Below are 23975 nucleotides of genomic sequence, written 5' to 3' on the forward strand. Positions count from 1 at the left end.
AATAAAATAAATATTTAATAATCATTAAGGGTATCATAGTAATCAACCACCATGAAAGTTAATGTGAGCGCGACACGTAGAAAACTAACTTTTCAAATAATATTTTAGAGATTACATGCATTATCAATACAAATTCATCACGTGGTCAAACAAATTATTAATAAATGGAATATTAAACTTCTTATATAGGACAAAGTTTTTACTAAAGTAAAGTACCATATATTATGTAATTTAAAATTCTTCAATTTATAAAATTTTGAAATACTCATGTACTATGCAGTGAAATATTTGGAATAAGTACTTTTAAAATAATAGCATAAAATTTATTTCTACTATCTAGAAAAATATATATACAAATTTATCTCTATGTTTTTTATTTCTACTTGGTTTAGGGTTTACCCAAGGGTTTAGGATTTAGGATTTAGGGTTTAGAGATTATGATTTAGGGTTTAGTATTTTGCTGAGGACGTTAAAAATATTTGTTTTTAATTACTACTTTTTTTAATTTATTTCTTTTTACCTTTTTATTTTAAAACTATAATATAACTTATAGCTTGAGAAAAAAATTGTTTTTTTTTAAAAAGATTTCGAATAAGAAATAACACAATCCTATTCAAGAATAAGTCAATTTTCAAGGACATCTTACAACGTTTTAAAGCTATAATAGTTCCAACTAGTGACATCTTTTAACAGGCTTACGGTGGATTAAAAGTAATATAGGCCAATCATTAGGCATTAATTGGCGATTTATATATAGATTTAAAACTGAAGTTCTGTTATTAAAGTTTTAGAGACTTTAAAACTAATGTACAAAAGTTCTCAATAAAAATAAAAAAAATTTCTTAAATAGAATTTTAGAGAATTTTATCTAAAATATACAACTAATTGATAAATAATTTTTAAAAAATACTCATCTATCAACAAAAATTCTTGTTATCCTAATTTCTAAATCACAACCTCAAATATACAATATTTCTATAAAAAATGAAAACTTTCCTAAAATAGAATTTTTGAAAATTATTTAAAAAAAATACAACTATTGATCAAAAAATCTAAAAGAATACACATTTATCAACAAAAATTCTTCTTATCGAAATTTCTAAATCAGAACCCCAAAACTACAATAGTTTTCAATAAAAATAAAAACTTTCCTTAAATAGAATTTTAGACAATTTATCTAAAATATACAACCTATTGATAAAAAAAATCTTAAAGAATACACATCTATCAACAAAAAATTTTGTTATCCTCATTTCTAAATCAGAACCTGAAAACTACAATAGTTCTCAATAAAAATAAAAAATTTACTTATATAGAATTTTTGAGAATTTTATCTAAAATATACAACCTATTGATAAAAAAATCTTAAAAATACTCATCTATCAACAAAAATTCTTGTTATTCTAATTTCTAAATCACAACCCCAAATCAACAAAATTTCTATTAAAAAGTAAAACTTTCCTAAAATAGAATTTTTGAGAATTTTATCTAAAAAATACAACTTATTGATCAAAAACCTAAAATAATACACATCTACCAACAAAAATTCTTGTTATCCTAATTTATAAATCACAATCTCAAATCTACAATATTTCTATAAAAAATGAAAAATATCTTAAAATAGAATTTTGGAGAATTATTTTTAAAAAATACAACTATTTATCAAAAAGTCTAAAAGAATACACATCTATCAACAAAAATTGTTTGTTATCAAAATTCCAAAATCAGAACCCCAAAACTACAATAGTATCAATAAAAATAAAACTTTCCTTAAACAAAATTTTTGAGAATTTTATCTTAAATATACAACCAATTGATAAAAAAATCTTAATAAATACTCATCTATCAAAAAATTCTTGTTATCCTAATTTCTAAATCACAATCCCAAATCTACAATATTTCTATAAAAAAATGAAAACTTTCCTAAAAAATTCTTGTTATCGAAATTTCTAAATCAGAACCCCAAAACTACAATAGTTCTCAATAAAAATAAAGGAAATTGCCACAAATACCACATTCATAGTACCACTTTTCATTTTTACACTAACCACTTTTACTATCATTTTTAATGAAGGGTAAAATACAACTATACCCTTAGGGTTAACTAATCTAGACTTAGGGTTTAGAGTTGAGGGGTGGGGTAGGGTTTTTGGAATGTGAAATTTATGATTCTAATAAATATATAAATACTTAAAAAATATATAAAAAGTTTTAAAATATAGTTTGCAACATAATTTTCGATTTTCAAAAAGAAATTTGAAAAATAAAAAATAAATACGAAAAAAAAAATTCAAAAAAAAAATTTATCAAAAAGTTCGAATTTGAAAAAGTATAATTCGAAAACATATTTATTTTTTAATATTTTTAGATATTTTTATATTTTTTTATATTTTTATATTTTTTATATTTTTTGTTTTCTATTTTTTATATTTTTTTTAATTAAATAATAATTTATTATATATATAAATAACAAGGGCATAAGAGTCTTTTGTCACTTAATGAAGAAGGTATTTTTAAAAATGTCTCATTAGTGGTGGTAAAAATAAAAAGTGGTACCATGAAAGTGGTAGACATGTAATTTCCCCTTTAAATAAAAACTTTCCTTAAATAGAATTTTAGACAATTTATCTAAAATATAAAACCTATTGATAAAAAAATCTTAAAAAATACTCATCTATCAACAAAAATTCTTGTTTTCCTAATTTCTAAATAAGAACCCCCAAAACTACAATAGTTCTCAATAAAAATAAAAGCTTTCCTTAAATAGAATTTTTGAGAATTTTATCTAAAATATACAACCTATTGATAAAAAAATCTTAAAAAATACTCATCTATCAACAAAAATTCTTGTTATCCTAATTTCTAAATCACAACTTCAAATCTACAATATTTCTAATAAAAATGAAAACTTTCCTAAAATGGAATTTTTGAGAATTATTTTCAAAAAAATACAACTATTGATCAAAAAATCTAAAAGAATACACATATATCAACAAAAAATTTTGTTATCAAAATTTCTAAATCTGAACCCAAAAACTACAATAGTTCTCAATAAAAATAAAAACTTTCCATAAATAGAGTTTTAGACAATTTATCTAAAATATACAACCTATTAATAAAAAAATCTTGAAGAATACGCATCTATCAACAAAAATTCCTATTATCCTAATTTCTAAATCAGAACCTCAAAACTACAATAGTTCCCAATTAAAATAAAAACTTTTTTTAAATAGAAGTTTTTGAGAATTTTATCTAAAATATACAACCTATTGATAAAACAAAAATCTCAAAAAATACTCATCTATCAACAAAAATTATTGTTATCCTAATTTCTACATCACAACCCCAAATCTACAAAGTTTCTGTAAAAAATTAAAACTTTCCTAAAATAGAATTTTTGAGAATTACTTTAAAAAAATACAACTATTGATAAAAAAAATCTAAATGAATATTCATCTATAAACAAAAAATTCTTGTTGTCCAAATTTCTAAATCAAAACCCCAAATCCACACTATTATTCCCAAAAATGAAAACTTTCCAAAAATAGAATTTTTTAGAATTTTATCTAAAGTATACAACCTATTGATCAAAACTTTTAAAAGAATACACATCTATCAACAAAAATTGTTGTTATCCTAATTTCTAAATCAGAACCTCAAAACTACAATAGTTCTCAATAAAAATAAAAACTTTCCTTAAATAGAATTTTTGAGAATTTTATCTAAAATATAAAACCTATTGATAAAAAAATCTTAAAAAATACTCATTTATCAACAAAAATTCTTGTTATCCTAATTTCTAAATCACAACCACTAATCTACAATATTTCTATAAAAATGAAAACTTTCCTAAAATAGAATTTTTGAGAATTATCTTTAAAAAGTACAATTATTGATCAAAAAATCTAAAAGAATACTCATCTATAAACAAAAAATTCTTGTTTTCCTAATTTCTAAATCAAAACCCAAATCCACACTATTATTCACAAAAATGAAAACTTTCCAAAAATAGAATTTTTGAGAATATTATCTAAAGTATACAACCTATTGATCAAAACTTTTAAAAGAATACACATCTATCAACAAAATTTTTTGTTATCCTAATTTGTAAATCAGAACCTCAAAACTACCATAGTTCTCAATAAAAATAAAAACTTTCCATAAATAGAATTTTTGAGAATTTTATCTAAAATATAAAACCTATTGATAAAAAAATCTTAAAAATACTCATCTATCAACAAAAATTCTTGTTATCGTAATTTCTAAATCAGAACTCCCAAAACTACAATAATTCTCAATAAAAATAAATACTTTCCTTAAATAGAATTTTTGTGAATTTTATCTAAAATATACATCCTATTGATATAAAAATCTTAAAAATACTCATCTATCAACAAAAATTATTGTTATCCTAATTTCTAAATCAGAACACCAAAACTACAATAGTTCTCAATAAAAATAAAAACTTTCCTTAAATATAATTTTTGAGTATTTTATTTAAAATATACAACCTGTTGTATAAAAAATCTTAAAAAATACTCATCTATCAACAAAAATTCTTGTTATCCTAATTTCTAAATCACAACTTCAAATCTATAATATTTCTTTAAAAAATGAAAACTTTCCTAAAATAGAATTTTTGAGAATTATTTTTTTAAAAATACAACTATTGATTAAAAAAATCTAAAAGAATACACATATGTCAACAAAAATTCTTGTTACCAAAATGTCTAAATCTGAACCTCAAAACTACAATAGTTCTCAATGAAAATAAAAACTTTCCTTAAATAGAATTTTAGACAATTTATCTAAAATATACAACCTATTTAAAAAAATATTGAAGAATACACATCTATCAACAAAAATTCCTGTTATCCTAATTTCTAAATCAGAACCTCAAAACTACAATAGTTCTCAATAAAAATAAAAAATTTCCTTAAATATAATTTTTGAGAATTTTATCTAAAATATACAACCTATTGATAAAAAAATCTTAAAAAATACTCATCTATCAACAAAAATTCTTGTTATCCTAATTTCTAAATCAGAACACCAAAACTACAGTAGTTCTCAATAAAAATAAAAACTTTCCTTAAATATAATTTTTGAGAATTTTATCTAAAATATACAACCTATTGATAACAAAATCTTTAAAAAAACTCATCTATCAACAAAAATTCTTGTTATCCTAATTTCTAAATCACAACCCCTAATCTACAATATTTCTTTAAAAATGAAAAATTCCTAAAATAAAATTGTTGAGATTTATTTTAAAAAAATACAACTATTGATCAAAAAATCTAAAAGAATACTCATCTATAAACAAAAAATTCTTGTTGTCTTAATTTCAAAATCAAAACCCCAAATCCACACTATTATTCACAAAAATGAAAACTTTCCAAAAATAGAATTTTTGAGAATTTTATCTAAAGTATACAACCTATTGATCAAAACTTTTAAAAGAATACACATCTATCAACAAAAATTGTTGTTATCCTAATTTCTAAATCAGAACCTCAAACTACAATAGTTCTCAATAAAAATAAAAACTTTTCTTAAATAGAATTTTTGAGAATTTTATCTAAAATATACAACCAATTGATAAAAAAATCTTAAAAAATACACATCTATCAACAAAAATTCATGTTATCGTAATTTCTAAATCACAACCCCAAATCGACAAAATTTCTATTAAAAATTAAAACTTTGCTAAAATAAAATTTTTGAGAATTTTTTTTATTACCAAAGACTGTTGCCTGGCCATGACCCACCCTCGGGTGTGCGTCCGCGCCGCTAAAGGGCTCGGTCTCTAGTCTGGACCATCACAGTAGGGCCAGGACACTCAGTTATCAAAAAAAAAAACAAGATAAAAACAATACATATTATCTTGTAGACAATAATTATCCAAATCACTAGATTTTTTCTTTTATATTATTTATATTTCTTTAACCAATGTAACTTTTAAGGTGAGAGTTTAGAGTGAAAAATCACTACACAGAATAATATATATATTTCAAAAAAAAATCAAATAAGAAAAATATCTGAATTCATTTCACCAGGCTGATACTCACATATAGATGGGTTGGGAAACTTCTGGTTTGTTGTAAACTCCATAATTTTCTCGTCTGTGCAGATTTTAAGATGATTCCACTTGTCCTTAGAACATATGGTTGAGTTTAGAATTTTTCATGGCAAAATACATTTTGGTTGGCAAGCTATGGCATTGTCACTGCACATATGTCATGCTCGGTCTTTCAGTTAGTTAAATGGTGTCTTGTCGACCTCAGGTCCAGCTACCGTCATGGATGTTGCATCAGTAACTTGTTAGGAGAAATTCTCTTTTTTTTTAGGATGAAAGTTAGAGTGTTGGCTGAGGTGAAGGAATTGGCGGTCCAGAAATCTTGGATTGCTGCTCGTTTGACACACGACCCAAAGGTCTGGTCGATGACCGAGTGTGATCTAAATGGAACCGGAAACCAACAACGCTTTTTGGATTGACTCGGTGGGTGGAATAAATGGGTACTGACTCGTTCAATCAATGGAGAATATGGAGCTTGAATCACCCAAACAATATTGTGTGGATTCCTTAGAACTTAGAGAACTAAGGGAAAATAGAACACAAATTACTCAACTTTTTGTGAAATTGAATAATACTTTCACTAAAAATTAAATTTATCAAGGGTAACTTATAACTGAGATGTCAAAGGAACTTATATAATGCTCAGAAATAGCTAAGAACTTACATAATAACTTAACCTTGTCTTTGGAACATGGTTAAGTTTAAAGAAGCATATCAGGATCTCTGTGAAAAGCAGGAAGCAACCCTGAAGGATCCCTCTCAAGTTCACATCCAAGCAGAACTCACAGCAGCAGAGAGATGGCAGAGGGTCTCAGCCATAGAGGAAAAGATTTTGAAACAAAGATCGAAGCTCCATTGGTTGCAAGTTGGAGACAAAAATAACAAAGTTTTCCACAATGCTGTCAAGATAAGGGAGACAAAGAATGCAATAAGAGAAATAAGATGTCCATCAGGGCAAGTGGTCAGTTCACAAGAAGACATAAAGAAAGAAGCTGAGAGGTTCTTTACTGAATTCCTCTCACAGGTACCTGAAGGACTGCAAGGGAAAACAGTGGAAGAGATGAAACAGATCATACAATATCGATGCTCGGAGGAAGAAAAAAATGCGCTTGTCAAGCCGGTTACAGATGCGGAAATTAGAGATGTGTTATTTGGGATGCCTAAGGAAAAGTCCCCGGGACCTGATGGGTTCACTGCAGAGTTTTTCAAGGCTTCTTGGAGTATTATTTCAAAGGATTTTACCACTGCGGTGCATTCTTTTTTCAGCAAGGGGTTCTTACCGAAGGGACTCAACACCACCATACTTGCTTTGATCCCCAAGAAAGATGATGCGATGGAAATGCGAGACTACAGACCCATAGCCTGCTGCAACGTACTTTACAAGGTCATCTCTAAGATAATCGCCAATCGGCTCAAGGGAACACTCCCTCATTGCATCACCTACAATCAGTCAGCGTTTGTGAAGGATCGATTATTAGTAGAGAATCTCCTTCTAGCTACGGAAATTGTCAAGGACTATCACAAAGAGGACATAACCCCGAGATGCGCAATGAAAATTGACATCGCAAAAGCCTTTGATTCTGTTCACTGGCCATTTCTCCTAACCACCTTGAGAGCCCTCGACATGCCGGAGCCGTTCATACACTGGATTGAGCTGTGTGTATGTACGCCGTCTTTTTCAGTTCAGATTAATGGAGAACTGGCGGGGTTTTTTCAGAGCAAAAGAGGGTTGAGGCAAGGATGTGCGCTCTCGCCTTATCTATTTGTCATATGCATGAATGTGCTATCTCACATGCTAGACAAGGCCGCAGCTAGGAAAGAGATAGGCTATCACCCTCGGTGCCAGAACATCCTTTTGACTCACCTGTGCTTTGCAGATGACCTGCTAGTCTTCACTGATGGTACAAAAAGCTCCATTGAAGGTATATTTGGGATATTTGAAGCTTTTGCTGTGATGTCAGGGCTAAAGATCAGCTTGGAAAAAGTCAACTCTCTACATGGCTGGTACTACTGGAGAACAGGAATTGGAAATTCTATCATGTTTTCCCTTTGCTTCAGGTCAATTGCCGGTACGGTACTTAGGCCTTCCTCTGCTTACCAAGAGGATGACTGTAAATGACTACATGCCTTTAGTGGAAAAGATCAGGAAAAGAATGAGTTCATGGACTGGTCGTTTCCTCTCACACGCTGGTCGGCTTCAACTGATCAACTCGGTCATTATGAGTCTTGCAAACTTTTGGCTAGCTGCATTCAGATTACCAAGTAGCTGCCTGAAAGAGATAGAGCGACTGTGCACAGCCTTCTTGTGGTCTGGACCGGATCTTAAAACCACGAAAGCAAAAGTTAGCTGGCAAGACATTTGTCTACCAAGAAATGAGGGCGGCTTGGGCATTAGGCCCTTGAAGGAAGTAAATAATGTTCACTGCCTGAAGCTTATATGGAGAATAGCATCGTCGCGCTCTTCTTTGTGGGTCAAATGGATCCACTGCTACTTGATAAGGAAGGGATCTTTTTGGTCGATCTCAGTTAACACAAACTTGGGATCTTGGATGTGGAAAAAGCTATTGAAGATGAGGAGTATTGCAAGGCAATTTCTAAAGGTTGAGGTCGGTAATGGAAGTCACACCTCATTCTGGCATGAAGTATGGTCTCAGATTGGGTGTCTTAAGGAGGTGATAGGTGATCGTGGCGTTATTGCCCTTGGCATAGCAAACAACGCTACGATGGCAGATGTTATATCAAATCATCGACGGCGGAGGCACAGACAAAGTATTCTCAACGACATAGAAGATGAGATTGATAGGCTGCGTATTGGAGGGTTAGCCGATATCGATGATGTTAAGCTTTGGAAGTGGGGTGAAGGGAAATATCTGAGTAAATTCTCTTCAAAGAGGACCTGGCAACAGGTGCGAAATGAGCATCAAACCTGTGCTTGGAGTCAAGGTATATGGTTTCCTCAGTCTACTCCAAAATACTCTTTCATGTTATGGATTGCGCGAAGGAACAGATTGCAAACAGGAGACAAAATGCAAGCTTGGAACGTCTCTGTGAGCACAGAGTGTGTTCTGTGTCGGGGAGTTCAGGAGACATGCAAGCACCTTTTCTTTCAGTGTCCTTACTCGACTGAAGTGTGGGAATCTCTGGTGAAAGGGCTTCTTAGGGATGACTTCACTACTGACTGGGATGATATTGGGGAAATGGTTTGTGGTAGAAACTACCCTCCAACAGAAATGTTTCTTATCAGATACTCTCTTCAGGCTGCAGTTCATAGCATATGGAGAGAAAGAAATGGCAGAAGGCATGGAGAGGAACCAAAAACGGCTGCTATATTGAGTAAGCTTATTGACAAAACGATAAGGCTTCATCTCCTTGCTGTCAAAGCCACGGGTCAAGCATACTTGGAAAGGAGTTTATGCACTTGGTTTGGAACAAGGCAAGTTCCAAATCCAACATAGAAAATAGAAAATAGAAAGTTTTTTATTTTAGTTGATTGAGTATATAAATAAAAAACAGAAGCACTAGATGTAACACAGTTTTGACTGAATATAATTTTACATTCATTCAAAAAAATAAGTTTAAAATTTAGGCCAATTATTTTAATGGCAAAAGGCTTTTGGTTAGTAATATATATCGTTGTTTTTAGAACACATATATCAGTAGTTCAAAAAAAAAAAGAACACATATGTCATGATCGATCCTTCGGTCGGTCGAGTGGTATGTCTTATAGACCTCCGGTTCTGCTAACGAACGATGTCGAACGATTTTTCTCTCCGTTTTAAAAAATAAAAAAAATAAAATAATATGTCATTGTCACCAAAGAAACCCTGAAAACGAAATCCCTCCCAGCGACTATCGTTATTATTCTTCGCCGTAGCCAAAAAAGCATATTCCTTTTTGCCATCTTTGTCGTCAAGAGATCCCAAACACAACAGAGAAAGAAAGACAAAAAAGCTTCACTCTTTCTCTTATGTTCCTTGTCTTTTCCCTTCAATTAACAAATTCACGTCGCGTGTAAATCCTTTGCAATAATACGAAAATGTAAACCACGATCACAAATTCGCCTGACAAATTCTGCGTTTGTGTTTGTTGGGTTCTGTCTTTGATTTGGTCTCTACCTTTATTTGATTTATGTTTTGTCTTTATTTTTTATTTTTCTTCTTGCAGAACCAATAAATATTATTCAAATGGATTCGGATGATGGGAACGTATCACACATTTTACCAAAGAGGAGTCTTTTAAATGTACCTGGAAGCTTGGCCTTGGAAGCGTTTAGTTGCATCACCAAGTTCACAGGAGCTATGCTTTGCTGGTGGAACAACAACAACAACAATTTGCAGAAAATGGAGATTTCTAACTATCAATTGAGGAGCTTAAGCAGCTGTGATGATGATTCTTCTGTGAAGAGTTGTTGTTATCATCCCAACTTCTCTCTGTTTCAAATTCACTACGGATCAAAAGAAGATTTAATCCCTGCCTTGTTCTCTAAATCAACTATTCAGCATTTTGTTAATGAAGCTGAGAGGCTACACTCTTGTTCCGTCCTCTCCTTGGCTGTTTCCTTGATGTAAGTTTTTGTGCAAGGCTCGTAACTCTCTCCTTAGGGGTTGGTTGTGTGTTTCTGAATCTGTGGTGTTTATTTTAGGTCGGTGAATGGACTTGGTTTGTCTCTAGGGAGTGATGATGTTCAAGTTTCGAACAACGTTGAGCATAGGTCTTGTCAGGTTGGACGTAGTAGTGGTTTGAGTTTTCACAAATTGGACGCGAAAAGACCAACGGTCGAGCCTCGAACCGGGATCGAGTTCCCTGTGTCGTTAAAGAAAAATGCATCTGGATTAGCTTCTGAGGTGCTTGTTGCAACTGGATCGCGGACAATGAAGATCGTCAAGATTAAATCTCTTAAAGTATATGCGTTTGGTTTTTGTAAGTTGCATTCTTCTAGCTTTTAGTGTCTTTCTTATACTTTTTCGTTTTTGCTATCGTAATGAAACTTGTCTCTGCCTTTTAGATGTTCATCCTTCGTCGGTGTGCCAGAAGCTTGGTCCAAAGTATGCCTCTATTCCCGGGAGCAAACTCGGCAGATGTGATGACTTATACAAAGATCTTTTAAGGTATTTACATCTTTTGAAATTCAATCTGTTTTTAGTTGGTGTAGCTTTTTAGTTTCTGGTTTGATATATTTTTCAGGGAGGATATTGTTATGAGTGTGAGGCTTGTTGTTAACTACAATGGTTTGAAGATCAATACTGTGAGAGAGTAAGTGGAAAGTTCTTACATTATTTATCTTTATAATTGATTTTCAGTTTTATTTTAATCTTTTTATTCTAGTCATTTGATGATTTGAAGCATTGAATAAGCTATTATCTTGTTTGTCTATTTTTTCAGTGCTTTTGAGAAATCTCTACGCGCTCGTTTGGTGAAGGTAAACTCTGGAACACTCTGTGAATTATGCATTTTTTGCGCATAATATTATAATCCTTTCCTTTTGTTTTTTTTTCAGGCAAATCCCAAGACTAATTTCAATTGCTTGAATGATTTTGGTTCATTCTTCACACAAGACATTCCAATCCCCGCGGTACGCCCATGGCTGAAAATGCTTATACTGACGCTTTACACATATAAACAAACACACCTAAGAGGCGTAAGACTCATTTTTCAGGGAACAGTAATAGACTTTCGAAGAACAGCTGATGGACAACTAATCACAGAGAGTGAGTAATCATTTGCTGAGTTCTGTATACAAATCTAGCTTCCCTCTCTCTCTCTGTAATATATGGTAAACATTTTGCAGTTGGCGGTAACATGGTTGGAGCTGTCCGTAGCAAGGATCTTTGTAGTTAGTTCTTCTTTCCTTTCTTTTTCTATTTTATGTTTTGTTTTTTGTGTACCCAAGGGTCTGAGATTTTGCCCCAAACGTTGCAGGGGCATTCTTTGATATGTACATTGGAGATGTTCCGGTGTCTGAGCAGACAAAAGAGGAGATTGGTAGGAACGTTGTGGGAATCTTAAAGAGTTGCTGAAAAAAATCAATTTAGACCGACCAATGGCCCTCTGAGTTTTAGAAGAAGGCACTTGGGTCCAGAATCTTTCCATGTCTCTAGTTCGTATATGAATACGGAATATAAGTACTTAGTAAGCTGGCTTCCAAGTTCCAACCTGACCCAGCTTTATTTTGGTAGAAACTCGGCTCTAAATAAACCCTCCCCCTGCCTGGCTCTGTAGTGATTATATTTTTTCAACAAGGCTTATCAATTATGTAACGAAACTTCATTATAGCTATATATATAATCGGATTATTTAATGACATATATACCTGGAAACAGTTACTGATCTTGCACCAACGGTATCCAAATCTTCAGTATGATCCTGTAATGTTAGCCTGAACTGACGAAGGAAATTATAACATTTGCGTATAATAAAACCTGAACAGGGTGCTTGCTAATGTAATTGTCCGTCTCCAAAAACGTTTCACCATATTGTGGTTTATGATCTATTATCCCTATAGCTATTCTAGATTTTGATATCTTAATAGCTCAAAAGACAAGTAGTTGCTTATTCCATTTGCATTTGATGACAAATGTTGTTGTAGACGAAATATGTACAATAATAAACGGATCAAACTATTAGTGAGACATAAATCACAAATGTTTTAAATGAGCTCGATAATATGAGAACGTGTGTATATGGATCTTCTGGTTAGTGATAGTAGTCACCATATTTTTCTAGAAACAAATACTATGCAAGTAATTATCATTGTCCTAGGCTTATTGTAACAAACTGTTTCTCTGTATTTCGCAAAGGAAAAATTAGATTTCGAAATAATTCACAAGAAAAGAAAGATAGACAAGAGCTTATTTCAAGAATGAATACATGTGAACAAATGTGTTGTAGTGCTATACTAAAACGAAGGTCAATCGCTATGCACTGACCGATCAAGAGGTACTGTCACGAAAGCCTTTTGAAGAAGCTCGTAGCCTGCCAAGTTCAAAGCACCAAGAGGAGCAGTCCAGAAAAACCTCGGAACAGCTCCTTTATAGAAAGCAAGAACGCCCTCATGTGTCACAATGGAATACGCAGCCATCCACATAGACAAATCCACCCCTTGAGGAGCCGTCATCATCCTAGTTTTAATCACATCAAACGGCGTCGTCATAACAGCCGTGAAACCGCCAGACAAGGCTCCAACAGCGATGGCCTCCCACGGCTCAAGCACTCTCCCTAGCCTTCTCTCTACCAGCTTCTTCGATTGGCTGTAGAGTCCCATACCAGCGACGTAAAAGGGAACCTCGCGGAGAAGAGTGACGCCCGTGCCGCGAAAGAGTCCTTTGAGACCATCTTGACGCCACGTGGAAAGCGTAGCTTCCACGATGTTGTCGAACTGGTTGGCTTGTAACCGTTGCTTCAGCACCTCGCACGGTATCCTCAGTGTAGTCCCCAAAACCGTGCCGAGAAACGACGCTATTGGCTGAACCTAATCAATTAAAATTTAAAAAAAAATCAAATGATGGAAATGGAAAAAAAAAAGAGATTATTATTTTTTTTGTAATAATAACTTGGATGTCGAGGAGACCAGGAGCAACGAGGGGTAAAGCGAGTCTACTTGCTTCGTATATACTTGTACGTAAACCATGGCTGAAACAAGACAAGAGACCAAACAAACATCATGATCCATGTCCGATGATAAGCAAAAAGCGGAAGCTGTGATGTGAATTAAAACCTTGCGAATTGACCAACAACGGCGGGGATAGATCCCTTGTATAAACCACGAGCACCAATCTCCGGAATCTTTGACATTATTTCAATAAACGACAGTGTTGTTGATGCTTGAACTTGTGTCTAAATCAATTCATTCAACACCAACCAATAATCAGTATCTAAAAAACAAGGAAGTAAGTTGAAGTCAGATATTAATTAATTATAACGAACCTTGACAGTGTCGACAGGATGCATTAGAAAGGCAGAGAAAGCGCATGAGATTCCTCCTGCTAATGCTGATTTGAGAAGATGACCAGATTTGATCGAAGGAGGAGATCTTGAAGTAAAGTTTCCAACTTTTGCAAAACTCAAGCTACATGATGTATCTGAATCCGAACATTCCCGACCAGTATCGACGACGCTTTTATTCAGACATGGGTACTTTACAAACAAATGATTCAGAATAGAGACAACTTGAGATTCGGGTTTTCTTTTCTTCTTCTTCTTCCCCGGTCTTGATCTTCTTGGATCTACGGATACACTGAACTCTTCTTCTTCAATGAAGTCTTCCATTGTTCCGACCATGTGAAAAGAAAGACACTACAAAAAGAGTTGATCGATAGATGAATATAGTGAGGATAGAGATCCAACATGTGATTTCAACAAAAAGTTTTGGTTTGTTAAGTCCGCAAGTTGTTTCTGTAAAAATATTTGTTTATACGCAACGAGGCATATGGGGTTGTGTTCGACCAAATGACTGAGTGGCATAAAACCATTTTTTTTTCTTTTATCTATTAATTTATTATAACAATTCAAAACCAATCATACAACGCAAAACCGACAAGGATCACAACCCTTTCGGAGACTAAAATCGGCAAGTTCACAGATCGAACATCCCGGAGACAACAAGAAACACATGATTAAACATAAGACTAGAAGAAAAACTCCTAGTCCTAAAACCAACATAACTAGAGCTAAGAGGGGGTGTGCTTGAAACGCTTAGGAACTAAGGGAGCCATAATCAAACTCCAAAACAAGGACAGACAAACGTTCATTTTTAAAACCTTGGAGAAGCATGTGCTGAATCCAGAAACCAGAACTTGAGAGGACCATACACAACCACATGTCAAAACCATAAACAGCCACGTCATAAACAAACGAAAGACCAAAGTCACCAAAAAACCAACAACTACTAATCACCCGTCTACAACGACAAACCAGATCCGAGAGAGAGAGAAAGAGAGAGCAAAGCACAAGATCGAGTCTTGAAACTCCAAGTGGGGATAACTTCAAAAAGGATCATCGGCTCAAACACGCGGACACTCGTGTACCCAAACTCAACCATCTACAAGCAAGAGAATGGTCACCTCCTCGCAAGAGAAGAGCCAATGATCGAAACCACTGCGTCGTTTTGAAACCCCACTCCACACCATGAAGGCACAGAAAAAGCAAGTAGATACCTCCACATCAACTTACCATCCAAAAGACGAACCCCACAAACGAGACTTTGACGAACACAAACCACCGAAGTACCGAAGCAGGAGCCCCCCCCCCCCCCCCCCCCCCCCCCCCCCCCCCCCCCCCCAGTTCAGAAGCTACGACTAACGGGAAGTGCATCAGTGACAAAATCATACCCGTAATACATAGCCCCGCCATATAATGACCCGTCGATAGAGCTTACGCACACACACAACTAAACTCCGAAGAAGACAAAAAAACACCAACCCACACAAGAACACAACTTGACTACTACCTAGATAAAGAGGGATGAGAAGATGAACTGAATCCAATGGACTCCATGGACATCGATTGACAAGCTACAAACCGGATCCGAAAGAACAGCTAAACCACCACCGCAAACCAGATCAAAGTTTCGAACCAGTCACAACCACGCCAACCAACATCGAACCTGACATGAACTCATATCCTCAACCTCCCTTGACCAAAGAAACAAAGACTAAAGAGAACTAAGACGAGGAAGGGCCTCTCCAGTACTGGCGAAGAGCGCTAGTGACCAGAGAGGTGTCGATCTGAAAGAGTGAGGCGACAGGTGGCGGTAGAGATGGCATAAGACCATTCTAATAGATCACTCTCTTTTTTTCTACTTAAAATAGAATAATTTTATAACAGTTTTGAATTTTACTTCAGTTCAACTTTATTTTAAAATGAAAGAGTGATAAACAAACAAAAAAATTATTTTATTTATGCATTAAACTTATTTTTATTTTATTATAGAGTGAAAAAATAAAATAGAGTTAAATTTCTTTACTCTAAATATTATTTTATAGTGAAAATAAAATAAAATTGGAGATAATCTAAAATAACATATGAAAATTAGACAGCCATAATTTTTGGAACTCTCTTTACAATTCCTTTTTTTTTTGTTTACGTAAAGCAATAAAAATAATGTTTGAGAGTTTCTAACAAAATATTACAGATATCATAACTTTAGATCTGAACTCGTCCGGACCCAAAAAAATCGATCCGAACCAAAAAAAATTGAAGTATCTAAGGTCAAAATGTCTAGGATCTGAAATACCATGGCCTGGAAGAAACCGATCCGAACCCGGCCTAAAGATCCGTTCGTCCATTCATAATTTCTATCAATGTTTTGACCGATCAAGAACTTGATCCATGAACAATTTCACAACACTCCACTCTTGTCTTCTCGATCTCACCTTGCAAAAATTACGAAATCAAGGGGAAATCGTATCAGATACCCTAGCTAAATCAACAAAATTACAAAACATACCTAAGTATTATCCGCTCACTCAACAACACGTCGGATCTAACCGGATCTCAATCACACCTAGACTCAAACACGATTTCTCATGGCTCTCTCCCTCTTCACAAGCAATGTTCATAAATTTCTCTTGTTCTTTTTTCTTTTCTAAGACATTTTTGAAACTAGGGAGAACTAGAACCAAGAACTACAAGGTAAGTCTCTTATTCATGTCGATTTTGATGTGATGGAGAGATGGTGGATGCATGTTGATTTCATGTGTCTCATTCAAATCTCTAGTTAATTGGTTTGTTATTGTAGCAACGAAAGATAGCTAAGACGAGATGGACAAAGAACAAAGTCAAGAATGCAACCCTCGAAGAGATATCTCTCCATGAAAATAAGAAGATACGAACTCATATATTGTCATTTTATCATATGATAAGAAAGACCTTGTACACGCTGACTCTTTTTGGAGGGGGTCGTTAAGGAGGGTGTTTTATGGCCAATTCCCAGTTTCTATAAATTGATCATTGTTACTACTATAATAACTGAAGCTAACTCTAACAATATCACGTGTGTGTGTCTTATGCAGATTAATGTTTGAGGTGTAGACCAAAATTGTCTTAGGATGTGCACTTCAAAGTATGAAAAAAAATTCTCTTAATAATTGAAGAACCTAAGGTTAGTTATCCTTTGCATATGAATAATTTAGATTGTTTTGTTTTAATCATTATTCTTTGTTTACATGTCATTGAGAATATCATGATTCCATCTGGTGAAGAAGAAACTCTTGTGGCTTGAATCACATAAAAGATTATGACGAAACATGATGTCATTGTTGACAGTTGAATGTCGTGTCTTCCAAAAGGATATGTCGCATGGTTTGAAGAGATGTTCAACAAAGACGTGGCTTCCTTACTAGCCCCTCCAACTGAGAATCCAGAGAACGAGGATTATCTGTAACTGAAGCACCAGAAAACGCACTAAAAGTAACTGAGCTGGTATAGCTCGTGAACAACATGAAAAATATATGGGAGAATGGTTGGAAAAAACTGAGGACAAGATTGATTTGTTAGACAAAAGAGTCTAAAAGTAACTGAGCTGGTATAGCTGGTGGGAAGCTTATGTGAAAGAGAAATTAGATGATATAAAGGCTTTTGAGGACATTGTTTGTGTAGGGGAGAAATCAAAAGTAATATTGTAGTAAGTATTCTTAACTAGATCTCGATCCGTGCAACCGCGCAGATGTTTATTTTTATTTATTTTTATATAAACATTTTGCTTTCAATTCTATATTGATATATATTAGTATAATATATATGATGTGTGTCTATCACTATTTAAAACATAATAATTTTATCATATTTTTTTTTGTTGAATTGGTTGTTTCCAGATCACGTTTTTTTCTTGGAAAAAATTAATAATTATTTAGTTTCTATAATGTAGTAAACATATTATTTAGTTCCTATAATCTAGAAAATAAGTTATTTAGATCTATAATAATGATAAGAATAAGATTATAGAATAAACGTAACATGACTTTTTAGTAATATGTCTATTTTAAAAAAAATCACACATGAGTAAAAGTTGTGACTTCTCTTTTAATATATAAGATATCTAAATGAAAGGTTATAATTGGTAATCCGTGGGTGTAAGTGTATTCGATTGCAAGCGTCCGTGGAGGAATCATCAAGAAATGACAATGTTAGTGAAAGACACGTCTATAATATTATTTGAGAAGATAGTTTTCTAGTGTTGTACTCATGTTAAATCTTATAGTAGTTAGTTACAAAGTAGTTCTTGATGAATTATAATTATACATAATTATCATTACTACAATTTTTATTTCCTTTTTGGGTGATAAATTTCTAATTGGGTTTTAATTTAATTTTCCTTTCTTTAGTTTCTACAAAACTTACGTAATAAGAAAAAGGAAATATTTTTATATTTTTTAAAAAATTTATATGTAACGAATTTAGTTTTATTATTGGAAAATTGCCACAAATACTACATTCATAGTAGGCATGAGACTTATTATCTGAGATCCGGATTCGATACACTCTGAAAATAAGATATTTGGGATGTCCAGATCTGAATCCGTATAATAAAATCTTGGATCCGTCTAAACCAAATCCGGATCCGGGTATCTTAATTTTTAGGTCCGGATAACTTGATCTGTATTTTTAAAACATATTAAAATTTTAAATTTCATTAATATTAATAGTTGATATATTAATATTTATACATAAATTAATTTTATAATATTATATTTTAGTTTTTACAATATTATAGACTTATACATATATTTATAAATCTTGTATAAATATTTAGTTTATGTATTATATTAAAAATTAATATTTTTTTAAAAGAATTATTATTTTTGATTATTTTTACAGATCTGGATCCGGATATCTGAAATCCGGATATCCAGAAACCACGAAACCGGATCCGGATATTAAATCCACAGATCCGACAAATCCGAATCCGGATATCCTAAATTTCTCGGATATCCGGATCCGTCTCACGCCTAATTCATAGTACCATTTTTCAAGCTTATACTAATCACTTTTACCCTCACTTTTAATGAAGGGTAAAAGATATTTATACCTCTAGGGTTAACTAATCTAGACTTAGGGTTTACAGTTGACGGGTGAGATAGAATTTTTGGAATGTGAAATTAAGTATTCCAATAAATATATAAATAAATGCTTAAAAACATTAAAAATAGTTTCAAAAATAATTTTCGATTTAAAACAATTCAAAAAATTATAAAAAATTTCGAATTTGAAAAAGTATAATTCGAGAACATAATATATATATATATATATATATTATTTTTGTTTTTATTTATTTTATTTATTTAAATAATTATTTATTATGCATATAGAGAAAAAGAGTATATATAAAAGTCTTTTGCTACTTAATGAAAAATGTCTCTTTAGTGGTGGTACATATAAATAATTGTATCATGAAAGTGATAAACATGAAATTCCTCATTTATTTTTCTTCATATTTTTTATTAAACAACATAAATAAAAAAAAGAAATGTCTAAAAGTTTTAATATATATATTTATACATGAAACATAGTTTAAATAAATAATATAGTTATTTATCTTTAAAAAGAAAACAAAATATCTTCAAACCAAAACTTAAAACTAAAATAATTGCAACAAAAATTAATCAGTTTTTAGCCTAATTAGAACATAAAAAGTTGTGGCTCATTTAAAACAAATATGTACAACTTATACTTAAAATCAGAGGGTTAAGTAAGTCAGCAATTTATTATTACCTAGATTAATCTTTTATTTATTTTTATGCTATATGATAATAACCTCCTACTATTTTTTTTTTAAATTATACATGGTATCTTGGCCCCACAGAAGTGGGCCAGACTAGTCACGTATTGCCACGTGTCTGTCACATGTCCCTGACAATGCCGAAATGTTAATTCTCCAATGGGCGGGACTCGAACCCTAATTGTTTTACCGTATTGGACCTTTGCCCTCAAATTAATCCCCACCAAACCACAAGCCCTGGTTTCACCGCCTACTATTGTTTCACCCAACGCCAATGTTTTAAAACTAGACCACATATTGACGCGGCATAGTGATTGAGTAAATGGTGGGACCAGTGTAACTGGTCCAACCAAATTTTTATAATATTTTTAATTAATTAAAAATATAAATTTATAATTATATAATTAATTTTTATAATTTTATCAATATTATAATTATAAAATGATTTAAATATTATAAAATAATATAATTAGGTAATTATCGTAAACTAATGATAATTTTTGTATACCAAATTGTTGAAATTTTTATTTTTTACTTAAATTTAGAAAAAACCAGATTTTAAAATTGAACTGGTTCACCGGTTTTTGCGATTTTACCGGTTTTAAACCGGTTTCACGGTTTAATTCAAATTCGGTTTTTAGAGCAACCAGTAACTGGCAATTTGGGGATTCTGACAGGTTCGACCGGCCGGTACGGTAAAGTTTTCAGAATATTGTCAAACACACAAATGATATTTCTACTCATTATTTAGTAACTTGTAAATATTGATCATAATATTAATTACTATTTTTACTTCCGCCTTTCTACCACCTTGGTGGCTCTATAATTATTTGTATTTTGAATATGTAAATTTTGTTTAATTAGTGAAATATGAATTTGATGTTAAGATAATATTTCCCCTTTTTTTGAACGTCTATGATCGAATAATCAAAGCAAAGTTTGGAATACAAGCTTTTACCAAGACATCTTGCAAAAACAGCAAGGAATAAGAATAAATCACCCAATATTCTTAAGGAAAAGAATAACTAGTTGTTTCCAGTAGCTTTTCTGAAATGGCGATCATGTAACAACGACGGTTCTCCAAGCACCAGATATGATTTGACCATCCTATAGAACAGTCTTAGCAATAATTCGGCCTAGTGATTGAGTCAATGGTGGGACCAGTCTAACAGGTTCAACCGAGTTTTTACAATATTAATAACTAATTAAAAATATTAATTTATAATTATAAAATAATAAGAAATATTATAAAATAATCTAGTTAGGTAATTTTCTTAAAATAATGTGAATTTTTAATACCAAATTGTTAAATTTTTATTTTTTACTTCAAATTTTTAAAAACCCAATTTTGATATTGAACAGGTTCACCGATTTTTACGAGTCTTACCGGTTTGGCGGTTTAATTCAAATTCGCTTTTGGGATCCATGGTTTGACCGGTTCGACTGGCAGGTACAATCCGGTTTTCAGAACACTGCCCAACGCACAAATGTTATTTCTGCTCATATCATAATATTATCATCTTTATTTCTGTGTTTCCGCCGTCTTGGTGGCTCTATAATTATTTGTATTCTGAATATGTAAATTTTGTTTAATTAGTGAAATATGAATTTGATGTGAAGATAATATTTCACTTTTTTTTAACGTCTATGATCGAAGAATCAAAGCAAAAGTTTGGAATACAAGCTTTTACCAAATACATCTTGCACAAACAGAAAGGAATAAGAATAAATCAATAACATTCTTAAGGAAAAGAATAACTAGTTGTTTCGAGTAGCTTTTCTGAAAAGGGAATCATGTAACCAGGACGGCTTTCCAAGCGCGAGATACGATTGATATCGACTATCCCGTAGAACATTTTTAGCAATGACCCGTCATAGTGATTGAGTAAATGGTGAGACTAGTCTAACCGGTTCAACCGAGTTTTTATAATATTTTTAATTAATTATAAATAAAATTTATAAAATTTATAATTTTATAATTAATATTATACTTATTTCAATTTTATAATTATAAATTAATATGAAATATTATAAAATATTATACTTAGGCAATTATCTTAAACAAATATGAATTTTTTTATTCCAAAGTTAAAATTTTTATTTTTTACTTAAATTTTTTAAACACCGGATTTTTATATTGGACTGTTCACCGGTTTTTACGAGTTTTACCGGTTTTTTATGAGTTTTACCGGTTTAACCGGTTAGATAGTTTAATTCAAATCCGGTTTTTAGAGCAACCCAGAACCGGCAAGTTGGGGATCCACGGTTCGACTGGCTGGTATAATCTGGTTTTTCGAACACTGCCAACCCACAAATGTTATGTCTGCTCGTTATTTAGCAACTTGTAAATAATGATCATAATATTTTCTTCTTTACTTCCGAGTTTCTACCGCCTTGGTGGCTCCATAATTATTTGTATTCTGAATATTTAAATTATAAATTTAATGTTAAAAAAATATTTTGATAATATTTCCCTGTTTTAACGTCTATGATCGAAAAATGAAAGCACAATTTGGAATATGAGCTTTTACCAAAGATATCTTGCACAAACAGAAAGGAATAAGAATAAATCAACAACATTCTTAAGAAAAAGAATAACTAGTTGTTTCCAATAGCTTTTCTGAAAAGACGATCATGTAACCACAACGGCTCTCCAAGTGCGAGATACGATTGATATTGACCATCCCATAGAACACTCTTAGCAATATCTCGAGCAATTGAATTGTTCCACACACTCTCCACATCAAACGTAATATTGCTGAAACCACGCTTGAGCTTGAGCATAGAGATTTGTTGTAAAAGGAACCGGTACAGTGGCCAATGCGAGGGACTAGAAATTGCATCAATGACCGACCTCTCAATGATATTTTTATATAGTTCTCAACAATTATTTATCAAAAATTAATAAATACTTATTTTACATTATATTTAACATCTATCAAGTGTTTATTAAGAAAATTTAATTTTTATTAATTAATAATGTTTATATTATATTATTAAATTATAGAGTAATTAGCTTAACTATATTATAATATTTTTAAAATGGTTTATTTTTAAAAAAATTATTGTCTTTAATATTTACTAGATTTTATATATTTGCAGTTATATTTTATATTATATTTATTTAGTGGTTTGCGTATTTAATGTTTTCTGTTAAATGTGTGATTTAGATATAAATTTTACAAAATAATATTTAAATATTTAAATTGTATAATAATTATAGAATGATTGAATATTGTGTACCAATTTTTGATAATATATTTATATAGGCGTGGTCGGATGGTACATTGGATTAAAAAGATGCTAGACATCTTAAATTTAAAATGGTCTATTTATGTAAACTACGTATGATCATAAAATATTTTACATGATTTGTCTCACGGTTTTTGGGATCATTTGGGTCTTTAGATTTCGACCACCTTACCTAGGTCTGGGAAAAATTAACCGGAACCAAAAACTAAACCGTCCCAAACCAAAATTATCAGATCCAAAACCGAACTAAAAAACATAATAACCCGAACGGTTCCTATCTTAAAATATTGCGGATACCCGGACCAAACCGGAACCGAATTGATAATCGAATGGGTATTTTTGGTACCCGAAATATAATACATATTTAAAAATATTACTAATATTTAAATTTAAATAACTAAAATATTTAAATTATGTTATAAATCCAAAAATTATTTAGTTACATTTGTACTAAATACTAAAATATTCAGATTTCATTAGTTATAATTTTAAAATTTATCTTATAAACTTTAACGTTTTAGAAAAAAATTAAGTATTTCAAGTATTTTTTGGGTAACTCGAATACTTTTTATTTGGTAATTCAGGTATATTGGTCATTTTTGGATACTTTTGGGTAGATTGAGTACAAAAGTAACCAGAACCGAACCGGACTTGATAATTTTTGGGTAGCTACCGGTTCCTGATGTAAGTATACGTTCTGAAGCGAAACCAACCGATCCAAACTGATTTTTGGACGGTTCATGTTTGGTTACCTGAAGTCCATAACCGAAAAATCTGAAACCCGAATTAATCAATCCGAAACCAAACCAAAAATCGAATGCCCATGCCTAACCTTACCTAGGAAAATAGTGATAATGATGATGATTGGTAAATGTTTTAGAAATGCTGAACAACATTTCATCAGTAACCTTTTTTCTTAAGTATAAAAAT

General features: G+C 31.8%; 2 protein-coding genes and 1 long non-coding RNA gene across 4 annotated transcripts; 2 read left to right on the top strand and 1 right to left on the bottom strand.

Annotated features, from left to right (window-relative positions):
* Window positions 1-9755: 9755 nt before the first annotated feature.
* Window positions 9756-12374, top strand: LOC111213873 (fatty-acid-binding protein 2-like). Of its 2 annotated transcripts, none has more exons than XM_022715712.2 (10): window positions 9756-10164; window positions 10244-10643; window positions 10722-10999; window positions 11085-11187; window positions 11264-11332; window positions 11462-11498; window positions 11577-11651; window positions 11736-11787; window positions 11868-11912; window positions 11999-12374. In XM_022715712.2, the coding sequence occupies exons 2-10, from the start codon at window positions 10264-10266 to the stop codon at window positions 12094-12096; spliced, it is 1137 nt and encodes a 378-aa protein (XP_022571433.1). In that variant the 5' UTR covers window positions 9756-10164; window positions 10244-10263; the 3' UTR covers window positions 12097-12374. The 2 variants fall into 2 exon arrangements, with proteins under 2 accessions (XP_022571433.1, XP_022571432.1); XM_022715711.2 differs by having other exon boundaries at window positions 9757-10117.
* Window positions 12375-12870: 496 nt separating this feature from the next.
* On the bottom strand, window positions 12871-14982 carry LOC111213872 (S-adenosylmethionine mitochondrial carrier protein). The gene is made up of 4 exons (XM_022715710.2): window positions 14003-14982; window positions 13794-13912; window positions 13630-13708; window positions 12871-13547 (listed from the first exon to the last, which is right to left on the bottom strand). The coding sequence occupies exons 1-4, from the start codon at window positions 14354-14356 to the stop codon at window positions 12987-12989; spliced, it is 1113 nt and encodes a 370-aa protein (XP_022571431.2). The 5' UTR covers window positions 14357-14982; the 3' UTR covers window positions 12871-12986.
* A 373-nt stretch (window positions 14983-15355) lies between these two features.
* Window positions 15356-17511, top strand: LOC125608035. The gene is made up of 2 exons (XR_007339057.1): window positions 15356-17177; window positions 17342-17511. It is a non-coding gene; the product is annotated as an uncharacterized LOC125608035 (long non-coding RNA).
* Window positions 17512-23975: the final 6464 nt, after the last annotated feature.

Source organism: Brassica napus, chromosome A4 (assembly GCF_020379485.1).
Source record: "Brassica napus cultivar Da-Ae chromosome A4, Da-Ae, whole genome shotgun sequence".
In the NCBI taxonomy this organism is placed as follows: Eukaryota; Viridiplantae; Streptophyta; class Magnoliopsida; order Brassicales; family Brassicaceae; genus Brassica; species Brassica napus.

Excerpts from the sequence above, each read along its gene's own strand:
- LOC111213872 (XM_022715710.2), bottom strand. The coding sequence starts at position 14,356 with ATGGTCGGAACAATGGAAGACTTCATTGAAGAAGAAGAGTTCAGTGTA. Across the intron at positions 13,709-13,793 it reads GTTGTTGGTCAATTCGCAAG|CCATGGTTTACGTACAAGTA; the intron begins GTTTTAATTCAC and ends GTCTTGTTTCAG. Across the intron at positions 13,548-13,629 it reads CTGGTCTCCTCGACATCCAA|GTTCAGCCAATAGCGTCGTT; the intron begins GTTATTATTACA and ends TTAATTGATTAG.
- LOC111213873 (XM_022715712.2), top strand. The coding sequence starts at position 10,264 with ATGGATTCGGATGATGGGAACGTATCACACATTTTACCAAAGAGGAGT. Across the intron at positions 11,188-11,263 it reads TTATACAAAGATCTTTTAAG|GGAGGATATTGTTATGAGTG; the intron begins GTATTTACATCT and ends TATATTTTTCAG. Across the intron at positions 11,788-11,867 it reads TGGACAACTAATCACAGAGA|TTGGCGGTAACATGGTTGGA; the intron begins GTGAGTAATCAT and ends AACATTTTGCAG.